General features: G+C 39.6%; 1 protein-coding gene across 10 annotated transcripts in view; it reads right to left on the bottom strand.

Moving 5' to 3' along the window:
* CSPP1 (centrosome and spindle pole associated protein 1) overlaps positions 1–19,081 on the bottom strand; it is a 179,546-nt gene that overhangs the window by 38,530 nt on the left and 121,935 nt on the right. For 7 of the 10 annotated variants that reach the window (XM_048840881.2, XM_048840878.2, XM_048840876.2 and 4 more), the window contains 4 exons: positions 17,461–17,581; positions 13,315–13,460; positions 12,175–12,315; positions 2,052–2,098 (listed from right to left, as the gene is read on the bottom strand). In XM_048840881.2, coding sequence (XP_048696838.1) covers positions 2,052–2,098; positions 12,175–12,315; positions 13,315–13,460; positions 17,461–17,581 — 455 coding nt within the window. Of the gene's footprint in view, positions 1–2,051; positions 2,099–2,164; positions 3,928–12,174; positions 12,316–13,314; positions 13,461–17,460; positions 17,582–19,081 lie in introns of those variants that run through there. The other 3 variants (XM_048840872.2, XM_075125149.1, XM_048840875.2) reach the window with 3 other exon arrangements.

Raw genomic sequence — 19,081 nt, forward strand, 5'->3', positions numbered from 1 at the left:
CTATATCACTCAGGGGTGTGGATTTATCACCCCCCTGAGCGAAGTAATTATACCGATATAAGCATGTAGTGTAGACCTGGTCTAAAACCAAGATTTGTAGCATCTAGCAAAGTTATGAAATTAAGCTCCCAGGCTCGTCTTTTGAAAGCGTTGTCCAGGTTTGTTTTGAGGATGAGGACTCACTAGTCAGATATAAAGTGATCGCTTTGTGATAAGTGTTCTCCCACAGGTGTTTTTTGTCTTTTGTCATTTTCCTGTGCGAGTTCATTCAAGAGAGCAGTGATTTCCTGGTTTCACCTTGTAGTTGTTACTGCACTGGAAACCTGCACAACGCTTTCAAAAGATAAGCCTGGGAGCTTAAATTCTTAACTTTGTTAGACACTACAAATCATTGTCTTAATAAAGACACCGGATTTACAGCTTATCACAACAATCTGTACCCTTTTTGTCCTGTGAGTACAAGATTGTTAATGGGCCACTTCACCTTGAATTGCCCCTTAGAATATATGCTGACTACTTATGCTAAACTATCTATTTGATCTTGTATTTAGCTGTGATACTCTCTCAGTACCTTTCCCAGATGTGAAGAGCTCTGTCTAGCTTGAAAGCTTGTCTCTCTCACCAACAAAAGTTGGTCCATTAAAAGATATTACCTCACTCACCTTGTCTCTCTAATATCCTCGGACTAACATGGCTAGAACAACACTGCACAGTACTGGAAATTTACATTCTTCTTTATACCTACAAAACAGTGCAGTGCTCTCAAATGTGCTTCAGTCCTGTTCTATTAGCAAATATACAAAGATTAAAGATATTTGAGACTTTCCCTAACAAGTCATATTTGGGCCGCTTTCCACAACAATCCTCTCTACTAAAACTGTCTACATGGGTGTCAATTGTGACTGTGCTTTGTGTAACCTGGACCCATGTTCATTAGGAACTAAACCCAGACTGGCAATTTACTTCACATAAGATACTGAATATCCTCATGACTTTTGGACTGTATTCAAAGTAGTGATCTAAACAGGAAAGATTCAAAAACCTTTACTAATCCCCTGTGACATCAAGTGCTTGATATTACAGATTTAAAAAAATGTACTTCTATGCAACTGTAACATAGCTCAGTATTTGTTATTATGCTATCCTTACTACATTATTACAAGTTCAACCTTTAAAGTAACAACATGGCTGCAACAATTTATTACAGAATTGGTTTTGTAAAGGGATTCCTCTGTGTTGAGAATCAATATAACGTCTATCAATTTTGAGTTCATCAAAGAGGAAAGAGACAATGGGAAACTGAAAATTTAGTGCAAATCAACCCTCCAAAGGAGAATTCCAAGTAGCTATTTATAACCAAAGTTCACTAACATTATGCTGAACATACCACTGCTCTGTTAGCTGTGCATCATGAGGCAATGCAAGGATCTCAGAGTAATAGTTTAAGTGACATTCTAAGTGCCTGACTCTTCATTGCACCTGTTGTGGCCAGTGTGAATTAGTGGAGAATTATAATTTGATAGCACTTTATTCAGTTCTTTTCACTGAGCCAGGAAATAAGCTCTATAGCTCCTGTATATCTTGTTGGAGACAGTGCCTGATTTTTACTGCCTTGCACCTTGTTTAATCATATATAACTGTGTAAAGTTCTACCAAATTAGCATTCTCCACTAACTCACAGCATTCTAGGTACTAGCATAACTAGGTACAGCATTCTACTCCTAACTTTGCACAGATGTATGTGACTATACAGGGTGCAAGGCAGTGAAGAATCCAGCAATATGTCTATATCAAGATATATAGCCATGGCGCTTATTTCCTGCCTCAGCAAAGAGACCTGAATAAAGTATCCTATTTGTTATTCCTCTAGCTTGCCAGTTAACCAGACAGATGGCAAGCTTAGTTAAATTTAGTTTTCTATTTCAACAGTATTCTAATATACACTCAGTCCAAAATTAACGTAAGTACAAGCCACAACACTCTGCACATTTGAACAAAATAAAAAAAGCATATTGGGGAGAGGAGAGAAGGGGAGCTCAGTTTCCTCTTACCAGTCCCATGTTTCGTGGGTTAAAGTCAGGACCAGAATCATCATAGTCTATAGTAGCCATCACAGCCCAGGGAGGAAAAAAAAGTAATGGACATAAACACTGATTATACAAGAACATATTTAAACATTTTAGCAGAATATTGTTACACAAATATGGACATCACAATGAATCACTCCTTATTAAAGTCTTATCTTTACAGTCATATTCACTGTATTAATAACTAAACTGGGAATATTTTGATGCAAAATTTGCTTTAGCTGTCTTAATATTAATTTAAGGGTAACTAGATGGATCTAATGTAAATACTCAAACTGTTGCTGAAGGAAATCTGATAGTGTTATAAATACTCAACATTCCCCCAAGTTTGTATTCAAAGTCTCTCCAAATGAAGAACAAAATGTAATATATTTGCATATCAGAACTATATTTCGAAGTGGCAAAACAAATTAATACCAACTTGGTTATTTCTTGGCTTTGTGCAAGACACCTATTGAATTTAAATACACTATATGGATTATTATAGGAATGTCCAGACTAACCAGGTTGTTTTTACTAACAAGATCTTTAAATGTATTCAAGGTTAATCTGATGATATTGACATTAAAAGTTATATTGAATCAACTTCTGGAAACACACCTACTTTCTGCTGCAGAAATCTTTATTTGGTAACTAAAGAGCAAATTTACACTGGGTTCCTCAGAGCAGATTCTGACAACCCTGGTAGTAACAATCAATGTGCCCTTCCTATTACAGAGCATCAAAATGGACAATACAGAAAGTAACTAACTTTTGGGGAGGCAGCTTGGTTTAGAGGATAGGGCAACTGAACCAGAACCAAGAAACCTGCTCTCTGGTCTTAGGCAAGTCACTTCACCTCTCTAGGTCTCTGTTATCCCTCCCAACCTTTGCCTGACTTGTCTATTTAAACAGTACGTTCTTTAGAGTCGGGAATGGTTTTCACCACGTTTGTCCATCGCCTGACAGAGGGGCAGTGATCTTGGTTGGGACCTCTTGGTATTACTGTAATACATATAATAAACGACAACTAATCACGTAGCTGGTAAGAAGTACTGTTTCTTACTACAAGAACTGCATACTGTCTTCATTTAATGCAGTTACAGTAGTACTGAGAGAATACACCATTTAAAATAATTTTCATAAAATAATAAATTCACTTTTTACTTAGCCAGCTTGTTTTCGATAATATGTTATATTTTTGCTTATAAGCTCAAAAATTTGGAATTTAGTACAGGCCCATAAGTACAGAACCTGCTGCAGAACATTATTTAAAACTGTATTATTTGCTGTATGGGTGCCATGGAGTAACTCATCTCCATGGCAAAGTTCTTCTCTATGAAGTTATGTTTGGTGGCTTTAAATTTCATATGGAAACTTGCGACAATATAAGGTGTTCAAAAATAATTAAATTAACCTATTAACTATTTTCAAATTACAATACATGGCACACCATCCCTGAACTTATCTGTAAGGCTACTCACCTCTACCGCCTACAAATCTCTTCTCAAAAATCACTTGTAACCATGATGCCTACAATTATTCAGGAAACATGATGGCTAAGCTGAGGACAGTTGGAAAAGTTGATATTTATAAAATTAAAAAAACAAAAATAAAACCCCAAAACATTCATATAACAGGAAGCTACTTAACTGTAACTGAAGGCTCTTTCAGATGTGTGGTCCCTATCTGTAATCCACACATGGGAATGCATGCACACCAAGGTTGGAAATTCTTCAAAGCAGTGTCTGTTGGCCCACATACGTGCAGTAGCTCTTCTCGTGGTCCCAACTGAGGGTATAAGAGGCAGCGTGGGTGGATGCCTCTCCAGTTCCCCTTCTTACTGCAAATCCATTAGGAGCTGAAGCAGAGGGGACAGAGTGAATAGTGGAATACAGATTGGGACCACACATCTTGAAGAATCTCCAGTTATCACAAGTAACCTCCACTTCTTCTTCGAGTGCTGCCTGCTATGTGTATTCCTCACGTGGGTGACTGGAAAGCAGTGTTCTGACTTGAGGTGGATGCGAGGAACCCGGTAGCAAAGATGCCTCAATACTGCTGATCCCACTAATACATCCGCAGCCAAGGCATGAATTTGAGTGTAGTGTGTTGTGACCATGTGGATAGAACTCCAAGTGGCCACCCTGCAGATGACCTGCAGTGGGACATCAGTGATGCAGTGAAGGCAGCTTTTGCTCTCATGGAGTGAGCTCCAATACCCTCAGGGGGAGGAAGTTTTGCTATCTTGTAGCACTTTAAGATGCATCCAGAAACCCACTCAGAAATCCTCTGGGAGGATATGGCTTGCCCACGACCTCTCTCTGCTATGGCGATAAGAAGTCTTGGGTGATTTCCTAATGGATTTGGTTCTTTGCAGGTAGAATGCCAGGGCATGCTGAACACTGATGGAGTGAAGTCTCTTGTCTTCAGAGCGAGAGTGGGGTTTCAGAAAAAATTCAGGTAAGTATTTTGTTTGATTGATATGGAACTCAGAAACAATCTCACTGCCTCTTACACTCTTGATTGGGAGCACGAGGAGAGCTACAGAACATGTGCAGGCCAAAAGACATTGCTTTGAAGAATTTCCAGACTCGGGAGAATGTTGCGCATGAGTACCCACGTGTGGAATACACATAGGAAATGGCACTCAAAGAAGAACAGTATATTTAGGTATCTAGAAATTGTAAATATTTAGTATTCTTCCTCTACCCTGCTCTTGCTGTATTGTTTGTCTTCTCACAGACAAGTTTCTGGGACAGGAACCTTGTCTGCCTCTGGGTCTGTATACCACCTAGCACAAAGAGGTTCTGATCTTGACCTGGGCTCCTCTGGGCACTACTATAATATACATAATAATAAGGATGATGTTTAAAGCCCTAAACCTACCTCTTACACAAATCTTTTCATTAAAATCATTGTCTGCAGCATTCCCATTAACAAGTGCAAATAAAATATAAAAATTAAATTAAAATATGGTAATCATATAGCTCAAGCAAAGGAGTGCATCTCTAAGCTAAATCCGCACCCTGAATTAGCATTCAAATAGAAAGTTAACCTTCCAAGATGTACCAGAGGACTCAGATGAGTGTATCATTCTGTTATGATAAAGATGATTTCCACTTCTATATTAGTAGTATTTTTGTTTTCTTGCCCCACTCTTCATAAATGAAATAAATATGTTTTACTTATCTTAAATAAATTGGTGAATTAAAAAAAGATGTAGGATCTTAAGGGATAGCCATATTCAATATTCTATTAGTCATTAGGATTAAACTTAAACTTCAGGACTTTAAAATCTATCTGATCTGAATAGCTACTATATAAAATAGCCAAATGGAATTTAGGAGTTATAAAGGAATTCGTAGACAAAACACTTGGGTAAGTTGGAGTTAATGTTCACAAAACACTGTTAAATGAATGGGAAAAAATGTTAAAAAAAAAAGTTGTACTATTAACATCTCAAATATTAGAAAGCCAGGAAATTGTAACTTAAGGTTAAACTTTAAAAAGAATGAGACTTTAAGTATAAAAAGTCACAAACAACCTTGTCCATTGCCCCCACTTCTCTCCCAAAATGAGCATCTTCTATTAAAGGTATCATTTACTATATCATATCTGGTTCATTATCTTAAAAAAAACAAAAAGTACCTTGAAGTTTGAAATAGGCCACTAAAATCAAACTAAAGCCATGAGAAATCTTGTATAAACCTATTAGCTAATTAAGACAAGGCAGTTTATCTGATAAAAGGGATAATTTTTATGTATTTTTTTCCCAAATGAATAGTACCTGTAAAAGAAGCAAGACTAACAGCGCTGAAAGGTAAAGTCCTTTATGCAGCCACATAACAGAATAGCACGGCATGTAACAATACTAACTTTCCCATACTGCATTACTAATGTCTCAGCCTGGACTTCCACTGAAGATGCTGCCTAATCCTATTTTTGATTTAGAGACATGTCCATGTTATACTGGATGAATACCACCAATGCATTTCACATAAGTCATCAAATAGCACTACTACGCTAGTCTGGGATAGATTGAAGTGAAAAGTTCTGTATTCTCTGTTATGCAATCCCCAAGATTTAGTCCCCATACACTTTTCTTTAAATAATTTTTTCTTTTTGCACAGTTTGTGCTTTCCAGATTTTAAACAGAAGCCTGCATAACAAAGACCTCTCCTCCTAGTGAGCCAGCATGCTTCCTTAAATATACACTTGTAAAGTGCTCTACACCTAACAGAGCGGGGCACAAAACTCAACTCCCCGTCCCATGCTCTAATCATTAGACAATAATGCCTTCATTCTGTATGTATCAATACAAGAGGGAAAATCTGTCTCTTTAGGGACACCTAGTTTGACATCAATTTTAAAAAAAAAATCTTCTCTCTGAATAAATTCTACCTAGGGTTAAAATATTGTGTAGACAAGGCCTATAATTGAAAGAGCTTAGAGAAAATATTTTTCTCTATTCTTCAACTTATTTACTTCTTACATTTCCAAGCACCTTGGGTATACTCAGTTTCACTATTGCCCTAGAGAGTCTCTCTCTCCCACTAGAACCAGCCAATTTTTTTAACAAATACTTTTCCATCAAAAAATGCATTTTTCAGGCCCCAAAACTGTTAGCTAAATTCATGCTGAATTTGACAATTTAGTTTCAGGTTGGAAAAAATATTTAGAAAAAGTTGAAACAGTTCATCTGTTACATTTCGGCTTTGATTGTAAACAGTGTTTTGCTTTCAAAACTGGTCAACCTAAACACCCAAAACAGCCCAACTGAAACAAAAAAATTTCTTTCAAATTGACCAAAACATGTGTGTGTGTGTGCGTCTGATTTTTTCAATTTGTGCCTTGAAACTGAAAATCCACGATTCACTCAGCTCTCCTGTTTGTACGACTCTCTCACACAGCAAGAAGGGAAAGGAAAACAATTAAAAACAGGAAAGATTGCAAAATGATAAAAATTGGCAGGAGTCAGGGGCAAGTGTAGCATTTGAAACTACTTCTGTCATATGTTTAAAAACTTGTTAGTTTCTAAAGTTTTGATGCCGCTAACATTTAAAATGTTTCTCTTATTTAAAAACCTGGGGAAAATACAGTAATAAATGTATATGTAAAGAAGAGTTGCATCATAGTCCACATAATTTTTTTTTATCTGTTGCTCCCCCAGAAACGTTAGCAGAATCTCTATAATTACTGTGAAAATAGGTTGGTCTTTGCCTCTAGAGCCAACAGCAGTGTAATTTTCATATTGTAAAAAAAACATATCACTCATTTCTTTTTCCCTTGAATGAGACAACAAGAAAAAAGAAAAGGATGACTTATGGCACCTTAGAGACTAACCAATTTATTTGAGCATAAGCTTTCATGAGCTACAGCTCACTTCATCGGATGCATTCAGTGGAAAATACAGTGAGATTTATATACACACAGAACATGAAAAAATGGGTGTTATCATACACACTGTAAGGAGAGTGATAACTTAAGATGAGCTATTACCAGCAGGAGAGCGGGGGGGGGGGGGGGGAGAGAGAGGAACCTTTTGTAGTGATAATCAAGATGAGCCATTTCCAGCAGTTAATAAGAACATCTGAGGAACAATGGGGGGGTTAGTCTCTAAGGTGCCACAAGTACTCCTTTTCTTTTTGCGAATACAGACTAACCCGGCTGCTACTCTGAAAAAACAAGAAAAAAGTGTCTGATCCATTTTCATTGGAGAAAAAGGAGTTAATTTTCCTATTCACCTTCCTCAGAGTCAAATTTAACAGAGAAAAGGCAAATAACACATATTTCTTTTTCCCAGAGCTACAGAGTAGGAAGTGACAGTAACAGACTATAAGTAAGTGTAAAACAGAAGATGGACAATGAAAGTCACAAGACAAAGGAGGACAAAGAATTGGTGTGCTGGGGAGAGTGTCCTCTACAAGGACCATGAAGCAGCTTAACAATAAAAAGATTTCCCACAATTGTGCTCAGGGTTCAGATACTTGTCTGCCAATCTAAACTGCCCTGGAAAAGGGAACATCTGGCTTTGTTCAGATTAATGTTATCTAAAACTACATCATCCATTCAGAATTGGCAAGAGATGAAATTGGCAATCTGTACTCAAATTAATGGAATGAGTCAAAACTGATTTTCATAGCAAGCAAAGCAGACTCCTCCAGATAAATCAAAGCCTTCTCAAAAGCAATGTGGCCTATCAATCAGAAACTTAATCTCATCGGGAAAATATTACAGTTCAAAAGGTCCCTGCCCCAAGAAGGTCACAATTTAAGACAATAAGTGTATTTTATATACATTTGTTTTTTTATATACTGTATATAACAGTTATAGTACACATGAACACCAGAAAAGCCTGTCACAGAAACAACAAACCCAAGAAATATTCTTCATCATCTTCCTCCTTAATGCATAACATATTTTTAGCTCATCATGCAATAAACACACAACTTTTGTCCTTTGGGATCAATTCGGTCACCCTTAGTCATATTGGGATGACTTGCAGAGTAAGATACTATCCAGTTCTCCCATGACAGTTGCAAAAGTACTATTTTTCCCCACAAAAGCTACAAGTGGCAGGAATACTAAAGCCTTTACTAGCATTTATTCCAAACTCTCAGCAATTGGAGCTCTAGTTCAGCAAGAAACTCCAAACTGCAATTTTTATGAGAAGGGCTTCTGCCCAGGAGCTGAGCTGGACAAGTCTGGGCAGACAGGCAAGCTGTTACTTATCTGTGATAGCTTTCAGAGTAGCAGCTGTGTTAGTCTGTATCCGCAAAAAGAAAAGGAGTACTTGTGGCACCTTAGAGACTAACCAATTTATTTGAGCATAAGCTTTCGTGAGCTACATCTCACTTCATCGGATGCATTCAGTGGAAAATACAGTGGGGAGATTTATATACACAGAGAACATGAAACAATGGGTGTTACCATACACACTGTAACCAGAGTGATCAGGTAAGGTGAGCTATTATCGGCAGGAGAGCGGGGGTGAAAAAACCTTTTGTAGTGATAATCAAGGTGGGCCATTTCCAGCAGTAGACAAGAACGTCTGAGGAACAGTGGGGGGTGGGGGGATGGGGGGGAATAAACATGGGAAAATAGTTTTACTTTGTGTAATGACCCATCCACTCCCAGTCTTTATTCAAGCCTAAATTAATTATATCCAGTTTGCAAATTAATTCCAATTCAGCAGTCTCTCGTTGGAGTCTGGTTTTGAAGTTTTTTTTGTTGAAGAATTGCCACTTTTAGGTCTGTAATCGAGCGACTAAAGAGACTGAAGTGTTCTCCGACTGGTTTTTGAATGTTATAATTCCTGACGTCTGATTTGTGTCCATTTATTCTTTTACATAGAGACTGTCCAGTTTGGCCAATGTACGTGGCAGAAGGGCATTGCTGGCACATATCACATTGGTAGATGTGCAGGTGAACGAGCCTCTGATAGTGTGGATGATGTGATCAGCCTATAATGGTGTCCCCTGAATAGATATGTGGACACAGTTGGCAACGGGCTTTGTTGCAAGGATAGGCTCCTGGGTTAGGGAACCTATCCTTGCAACAAAGCCTGTTGCAAACTCTGTTCGCATATCTATTCAGGGGACACCATCATAGGGACTAATCACATCAGCCACAATATCAGAGGCTCATTTACCTGCACATCTACCAATGTGATATATGCCATCATGTGCCAGCAATGCCCCTCTGCCATGTACATTGGCCAAACTGGACAGTCTCTATGTAAAAGAATAAATGGACACAAATCAAATGTCAGGAATGATAACATTCAAAAACCAGTCAGAGAACACTTCAATCTCTTTGGTCACTTGATTACAGACCTAAAAGTGGCAATTCTTCAACAAAAAAAACTTCAAAAACAGACTCCAATGAGAGACTGCTGAATTGGAATTAATTTGCAAACTGGATACAATTAACTTAGGCTCGAATAAAGACTGGGAGTGGATGGGTCATTACACAAAGTAAAACTATTTTCCCATGTTTATTCCCCTCCCTCCACTGCTCCTCAGATGTTCTTGTCAACTGCTGGAAATGGCCCACCTTGATTATCACTACAAAAGGTTCCCTCCTCCCCCGCCCCTCCAGGTCTCCTGTTGGTAATAGCTCACCTTACCTGATCACTCTGGTTACACTATGTCCTAAGGCGAGCTCAGGGAAGACAGATACCTCCCGTGGAGCAGAAGTGTGTATGGTAGCACCCACTGTTTCATGTTCTCTGTGTATATAAATCTCTCCACTATATTTTCCACTGAATGCATCTGATGAAGTGAGCTATAGCTCACGAAAGCTTATGCTCAAATTAATTGGTTAGTCGCTAAGGTGCCACAAGTACTCGTTTTCTTTTATCTGTGATAATGCGTCTTGCACTCCAGAATCTGAGCCTTCTTTACAACAAAAAGTCTCTAGCTTTTATGGTGGCAAAAATAACCTCCAAAATTGTGACGCAAATGCCATTATGTCTACCTAAGTCTTCAGAGATCCTGAAACAACAGCTCTGGCAGAGGTGAGAACTGCCCCATTCACCTGGACATTTTTTCTTAACATTACTGATATTTAACATTATTGACATTCATTTCTAATTAAAATACGTAAGAAAGAGAGAGGACATTCAGATAATGTCCCTGAATCCAAGTATGCAACAAAGAGTGATTATTATATTATGATGACCTGTATCCAATCTGCTGCAGGCAGCATTCATTCTGGCATTTCAAGTGAGTGGAGATTTGTTGTAGATGCAGAATTTGTGAGATTACTACTTGTTTTCCAGTAGGGTCTTCTTCCCCCTTTCATGAAGGCTGTAGCCTCAAAACTACCACCACGCAGGAAATAAAGCCTATACTAATTTAGTCTTTCTAGCTTTTTGTATCTAGGGATCTTAGGGCATTCTATAGTGCCCTTCAGTTTAGTATTTAAGTGCTTCCCAAGTCAATTAGATCTATACAGTAAAGCTTCTAGTGACTTCATAGATCTTTTGCTCTTCTCCCTTCTCTATTAGGGGAAGGTCTGATCAGGATCTCTTTTGTTTTTGTCTGTATCTCTCTTCTTTCTTTTTCCTAATTAACCAAGTTATGCTGAGGAGGATTTTGCAACATTGCCTGAAAGTATCAGACCCTGAAAACTCATTCCACAGCTAAAATTTCTCAGAGCACAATTTGACTTCAGTTCTCATGTGCTGTGTCAAGTGCATTTTTACAGAGAAGGTCAACTGTTTTAGGGCATCATAGAATGGAGAAGTGGTCACTTATAAAGCTGCATCCTAACCCACTGATGGCTTTGAAGATCAGACCCGAAGTAGTGAAATGGCAGAGGACTGGTTCAAAGACGTTTTGTATTATTGCATACAGAAAATGAATGAAGATGAAAAAGTTAATTTTCCTAACAAGAAACAGAGACAAATCCTCCATTGAATTTCAATGGAGTTATGACAATTAACACCAGCTGAGAACCTACCCCACTGTCTTCAATACTCCAAAAGGGGACCTGCAGTGTAAGGCTATGCAAGTTGCTACATTGGACATGGGACTTCTATGACAATGGCTGGTTTTGAGACTGAAAATAGCAGAACTTTGTCTTTACTAATCCTCAGCATATTTCTTGTTCAAAAGTCAGAGACACATTAATAGCTATACTAACTTCAGTCTACGTAATTCTTGGTTTCCAAAACTATCTGTGATGAGTGTGGAAGTATTGCTGCCTTGCAGAACTAATCTAATGATTGAAGACCATCTTCAACCACTTCTGTCAGGCTCATCTTCCAGAAGGGGAAACTATTTATGACTCTTTAGATTTTCTTTAAGAAACCGGACGTTCCCTAAACTTCTGTTATATTTTTTAAAATAAGAATGAAATCGCAATAAAATTACTCCCAAAGAGCCAAGGGGAAGCATCCACTCTAACAATGGAAGTGCAGACAGATATACTGGCTTTTTCTTTATTATGTAGAATTCAAATATATAGACCTTTGACAGTAGCTTTACCTTTCTATTTTCCAACAAATTATTGTGAACCTGCATGCATTCTTCAGAGCAAGCCAATGAGTTAAAGAAAATTTAAAAATAAGTTTCATTCACTCAAGTTAATCTTCTCTTACCTTCTGCATCTCTCCTCATTTTCATTCTGTTAAGTTTCTTCTGCTGCTCTCTTAGCAATGCCCGCTGTTGAATCTCTAATGTTAGATCATCTTCTGGAGGATCGGGGTACATATATCTCAAGTCTGCTCGTGTTTCTGAATCTGTTGTATAGATTGTGAATTTTAAAATGTCATCACATAACACTATTTCAGACACATTTACTTTAAAAATGTGAACTACATGCATTTAAAAAGCATTAGGATCATCAATACTAATAATGGCAAAAAAGTGGATGATTTGTAATATGTTAAAATACCACTTCATTTAAAAAAATTCATACATGGCGGTAAAATGTATCAAATGAAAAAAATAACTGTAAGCCACTTCAATTTGCCAGAAAACAAACAAACCCAAAGACCGTAACAATGTATAAATACCTGGGATCGTTAGTAGTGGTTGGATTAGGAGTTTCAATGATTCTATGGTAATGACAACAACTCAATTAAAGGGTTGATACAATGAATTTTGATTGTGGTGATACTTCTTTTAGTTAATAAGAAAGCACAGATATGTCAGGTGTAAACTGCTGTCAGACACTGAGGGTGGGATTTCAAAAGTGCCTAAATTATTTAAGAGCATAAATCCTGTAGACTTTCACTGAGACTTGTGCTCCAAAGCTGCGTTGGGATTTTCAATAACACCTCTCAGCGCCTTTACGTGAATGGATCATTGCACACACAAGTGCATTAAAAAGCTGCTGAAATATTCCTGTGCTTTCCTATTTAATGGAAGTTAAGTATATCATCATTTTGGGGAACCAAAATATTTTGCACTGCAAATTGACAGACACGCTCCACAAAAACAACACAAAATGTGTTATACAATGCCACTAAAAATATTCAGAGGGGCTGTTTTAGCAGCCAGCAATCAGCTGGATATAGTGGTTCCCTGGCCATACTACCTATGCCATGGTGTAGCAAGCAGTGGAATCCTCAGGTCACTAGTTAAACCAGAATGCCAGTAGTAAAGAAGATACAGTGAGGGCCAGTGTTTGTGTTAAGGGCAACTGTGAGAAGGATTACTGAATTTTCTTTTAAATGCTAGGAAATGATTAAGAGATGCAAAAAAAACCCCAAACAGAAAGAAGAAAATCCACTTGCCTTTGTATTTAAGTTCATTGAACTCCCTGATATTCTGAACATTGACAGGGTCAGCTGCACCCTTTGATGAAGGTCGCCTGACTGGAGCTTGCATCCGAAGCCTGGCCATCTCAAATACATCCATTATATTTTTCTCTCTTTTCCTGCTTGAAAAGTTTGTAAACCAAACATTCAGTGTGACTAACAGTTCCTCATTCATAACTTATTTGAACATGTCACTCAGTAATACTCCAAATGAAGACTATTACTTGGATATTATATCCTGCCACTCAAAGAATAAAATTATTTGAAATTTGAACACAGTTTTAAAAATAATTAAATTTCCTTGTGTGTTACAAATGGAGGCGATGTGGTATCTAAATCCAGTAAGTTCACACCAGTGACATGGAGATGAGCTAGATGTTTCTATGATTACTATGTGATGAGATTTGCAAATAATCAAAACATAAAAGAAGGATAATGCAAAATTCATTTACTTATCAGTGCAGTTCTAATAATTTATGTTAGTATAGTTATATAGTACACTAGTAAATGTTCTGTGGTATGTTTTTGTAAAAGTAATGAAGTATTCATAACAACATACCTCTCTATTTGAACATTTCCAGTGAAAGACTCCACAATCACCTTAGGTGAACTGTTCCAATGATTAATTACCCTTACTGTTAAATATTTGCTCCTTATTTCTAATCTGAATTTGTCTTGCTTCACCTTCCAGCCATGGCATCTTATTATACTTTTGCCTTTATTATCAAACTTCCTTTTCCCCACGTAAGTATTTAGAGACTGCGATCATGTCAATCCTTAAACTTCTCCTTCACAAGCTCATCTGATGATGATACATCTGAGGGAAGGGAACAGAAGGAGATTCTGCCAATTGGAAGGCATGAGATGCACTGTCCTAGGGATGGGGGTTCCACGACCACCACTCCCAAGAGGAGGAGGCAGGTTGTGGTGGTCGGGGACTCTCTCCTCAGGGGGACTTAGTCATCTATCTGCCACCCTGACAGGGAAAACCGAGAAGTCTGCTGCTTGCCAGGAGCTAGGATTCATGATGTGACGGAGAGACTGCCGAGATTCATCAAGCCCTCGGATCGCTACCCCTTCCTGCTTCTCCACGTGGGCACCAATGATACTGCCAAGAATGACCTTGAGCGGATCACTGCAGACTACGTGGCTCTGGCAAGAAGGATAAAGGAGTTTGAGGCGTAAGTGGTGTTCTCGTCCATCCTCCCCGTAGAAGGAAAAGGCCTAGGTAGAGACCGTTGAATCGTGGAAGTCAATGAATGGCTACACAGGTGGTGTTGGAGAGAAAGCTTTGGATTTTTTGACCACGGGATGCTGTTCCAAGAAGGAGGAGTGCTAGGCAGAGATGGGCTCAACCTAATGAAGAGAGGGAAGAATATCTTTGGAAGCAGGCTGGCTAACCTAGTGAGGAGGGCTTTAAACTAGGTTCACCGGGAGAAGAATCATAGAATCATAGAATATAAGGGTTGGAAGGGACCCCAGAAGGTCATCTAGTCCAACCCCCTGCTCAAAGCAGGACCAATTCCCAGTTAAATCATCCCAGCCAGGGCTTTGTCAAGCCTGACCTTAAAAACCTCTAAGGAAGGAGATTCTACCACCTCCCTAGGTAACGCATTCCAGTGTTTCACCACCCTCTTAGTGAAAAAGTTTTTCCTAATATCCAATCTAAACCTCCCCCACTGCAGCTTGAGACCATTACTCCTCGTTCTGTCATCTGATACCATTGAGAACAGTCTAGAGCCATCCTCTTTGGAACCCCCTTTCAGGTAGTTGAAAGCAGCTATCAAATCCCCCCTCATTCTTCTCTTCTGCAGGCTAAACAATCCCAGCTCCCTCAGCCTCTCCTCATAACTCATGTGTTCCAGACCCCTAATCATTTTTGTTGCCCTTCGCTGGACTCTCTCCAATTTATCCACATCCTTCTTGAAGTGTGGGGCCCAAAACTGGACACAGTACTCCAGATGAGGCCTCACCAATGTCGAATAGAGGGGAACGATCACGTCCCTCGATCTGCTCGCTATGCCCCTACTTATACATCCCAAAATGCCATTGGCCTTCTTGGCAACAAGAAGCATGGCATTCTGTGATGGCAGAACCATGGACCATTATCTTTGAAAACTCATGGCGATCGGGGGAGGTCCCGGGCGACTGGAAAAAGGCTAATGTACTGCCCATCTTTTAAAAAGGGAAGGAGGAGGATCCGGGGAACTACAGGCCTGTCAGCCTCACTTCAGTCCCTGGAAAAATCACGGAGCAGGTCCTCAAGGAATCAATTCTGAAGCACTTAGAGGAGAGGACAGTGATCAGGAACAGTCAGCATGGATTCACCAAGGGCAAGGCATGCCTGACTAATCTAATTGCCTTCTATGACGAGATAACTGGCTCTGTGGATGAGGGGAAAGCAGTGGATGTGTTGTTCCTTGACTTTAGCAAAGCTTTTGACACGGTCTCCTACAGTATTCTTGTCAGCAAGTTAAAGAAGTATGGGCTGAATGGATGCACTACAAGGTGGGTAGAAAGTTGGCTAGATTGTCGGGCTCAATGGGTAGTGATCAATGGCTCCATGTCTAGTTGGCAGCCGGTATCAAGCGGAGTGCCCCAAGGGTCGGTCCTGGGGCCGGTTTTGTTCAATATCTTCATTAATGATCTGGAGGATGGTGTGGATTGCACCCTCAGCAAATTTGCAGATGACACTAAACTGGGAGGAGAGGTAGATATGCTGGAGGGTAGGGATAGGATACAAAGGGCCCTAGACAAATTAGAGGATTGGGCCAAAAGAAATCTGATGAGGTTCAACAAGGACAAGTGCAGAGTCCTGCACTTAGGATGGAAAAATCCCATGCACTGCTACAGACTAGGGGCTAGGCAGGCTAGGCAGCAGTTCTGCAGAGAAGGACCTAGGGGTTACAGTGGACAAGAAGCTGGATATGAGTCAACAGTGTGCCCTTGTTGCCAAGAAGGCCAATGGCATTTTGGGATGTATAAGTAGGGGCATTGCCAGCAGATCGAGGGACGTGATCTTTCCCTTCTATTCAATGTTGTTCATCTGGAGTACTGTGTCCAGTTTTGGGCCCCACACTACAAGAAGGATGTGGAAAAATTGAAAAACGTCCAGCGGAGGGCAACAAAAATGAATAGGGGACTGGAACACACGACTTATGAGGAGAGGCTGAGGGAACTGGGATAGTTTAGTCTGCGGAAGAGAAGAATGAGGGGGGATTTGATAACTGCTTTCAACTACCTGAAAGGGGGTTCCAAAGAGGATGGATCTAGACTGTACTCAGTGGTAGCAGATGACAGAACATGGAGTAATGGTCTCAAGTTGCAGTGGGGGCGGTTTAGGTTGGATATTAGGAAAAACTTTTTCACTAGGAGGGTGGTGAAACACTGGAATGCGTTACCTAGGGAGGTGGTGGAATCTCCTTCCTTAGAAGTTTTTAAGGTCAGACTTGACAAAGCCCTGGTTGGGATGATTTAGTTGGGGATTGGTCCTGCTTTGAGCAGAGGGTTGAACTAGATGGCCTCCTGAGGTCCCTTCCCACCCTGATATTCTATGATTTTATGATTAAGCTCCTTGAGTCTTTCACTATAGCTCATGTTTTCCAACCGTTTAATTGTTGTGGCACTTCTCTGAACCCTCTGAAATTTACATCTTTCTTGAATTTTGGACACCAGAACTGGACACAGTATTCCACCAGTGGTCACACCAGTGCCAAATACAGGGGTAACAGAACCTCTTGTTATCCTACCAGATATTGCCATTTATATGTCCAAGGATTGCATTAGCCCTTTTGGCCACATCACCACACTGGAAGCTCATGTTCAGCTGATTATTCATTCTGACCCACGAGTCTCATTTATATTCACTGCTTCCCAGGATAGAGTTCCCTATCCTGTAAGCATGGGCCACAGAACACAGAACTGCCTAAATTATGCATTTTGCAGGGTGCCATGCTCAACAACGTAATGCTGTATTATAAAAGAGTTTGAACATTTTGTATGCAAATTTAATCCTGTGTTTTCATATTTTTGCTTTTGCTCAGGTGTGTTCTGGCAGGCTAATATAGCTTTAGGCATAGTGTGACAACTGGCTTTAGAAGTGTGTATTTAAAAAAATCTCACCTTGTAGTGGCTACATCATCATCACTGGCTACACTGAGCAATTGTTCCTGAAGTCGCCGCTCTTCACTTCGGAGCTGTTTCCTCATCTCTGACAGCTCATTTATCACATTCTTTCTTTCCTCTGGAATTTAACATTGATAATTTAAAAAAAAAAAAAAGTGATAGAGGAACAGTGTGTTTGTTTTGGCCACTTTAGAAATCTAAAGTGTAAAAATATGTTGACGGTTGTTAAAACTAAGATAATACATATAATAAAAATGCAGAAATGTCACTTTGTATGTCATGCTGAAGCCTAAAATGTCTGTAGAGTCAGTGCAAAGCTATGGGAATAGCTACAAGCATGGTCAAGAACCCTTCTTGTTCAGAATACTACCAGGTTCAATCATCACTGGGTTTTGAAGTCTGTTACTGTCCAATTTTTAAGTACCCAGTCATTCTGACTGTATAAATTACACACATGCCACAGCAAGGCATCTATCTATGCCATCCCAAGAGTCCTAGACCATTGCGATACCAGAAGTAATTCAACCAACCACCCTTATTCTACAGCTAATTTGCATGCAATTATTTCATTGGTTATATGATGGAGGCTGCACAGATGGTGGATTGCCTGGCCCAATTGCCACAGTTCTTCAAAACCGCCAACACAACACAAGAAGGACACCCAATAATCCAAAAAAAAAGTCCCTCAAGCAGCACACACACCTTATTTGTCACACACACAAGCCTACACAAAAGTCCCAGTGCACTCCCCCCGAAACATAAATCAACACAACCACCCTCACAACATAACCAGCACATACAATAACCCCAAACATCACTCTGAAGACTAGAATGTCTGTTGAGTCCATGTGAAGAGATGGAAACAGCTACAAGCACTGTTGAGAGCTCTTTTTATTTAGAATATCACCAGATTCAGTCATCACTGGGCTTCACAGTCTATCCAATTTTTAAGTTCTCAGCTATTATTGGCTTTTTTTTACAAATATGACTTTATGATTACCCCCATGCAACAGCAGAGGCTTTCATCTACAGTACTAGTGATTATATCACCATGATCAAGATGCAGCCTTTGATACATTTTAAATTAGTATAGATCTTCTATTTAGAAATATCCCAAGGACCAGATTACAGAGTTGTAAGAGGCATCCAAGGTTAACAATCAGAAATGTCCCATCTTGTATAAGCAAGGGGGTGGTGGATGGAGACACAATTTGATCAGACCAGCAAGCAATAGTTCCCCCGCAGCATCCTGATTGACTTTGGGGTTAGGAGAAAGGACAGCTACTACTTTCTTAACCATGACATGCCCTCCCTGCTCCATGTGGAGTCTGGTTAGTGAAAGGTAGGACATGGAAGCTGTGCCAGGAGGGCTGGGACCTTGTTTCCATCTTTTGGACTGCCACTGGACAGGTAACAGGCAAAATTAGCTTTTTTGTTCATTCTGCCATCCCCTAGGGTTTATGAGACTCCTTCAAAGCTAAGGTCACTGTCTTGATCACCCAGTTTGTAGAATATCCTCCCCCACTCAAAAAAAAAAAAAAAATCTGTGATTGCTCTGGTCTGTTGTGGATCTGGCCAAACTCTCTTTTTCTGCTCAGGAAGGAATTTTGCCACATGT

This window comes from Caretta caretta, chromosome 2, assembly GCF_965140235.1.
Source record: "Caretta caretta isolate rCarCar2 chromosome 2, rCarCar1.hap1, whole genome shotgun sequence".
In the NCBI taxonomy this organism is placed as follows: domain Eukaryota; kingdom Metazoa; phylum Chordata; order Testudines; family Cheloniidae; genus Caretta; species Caretta caretta.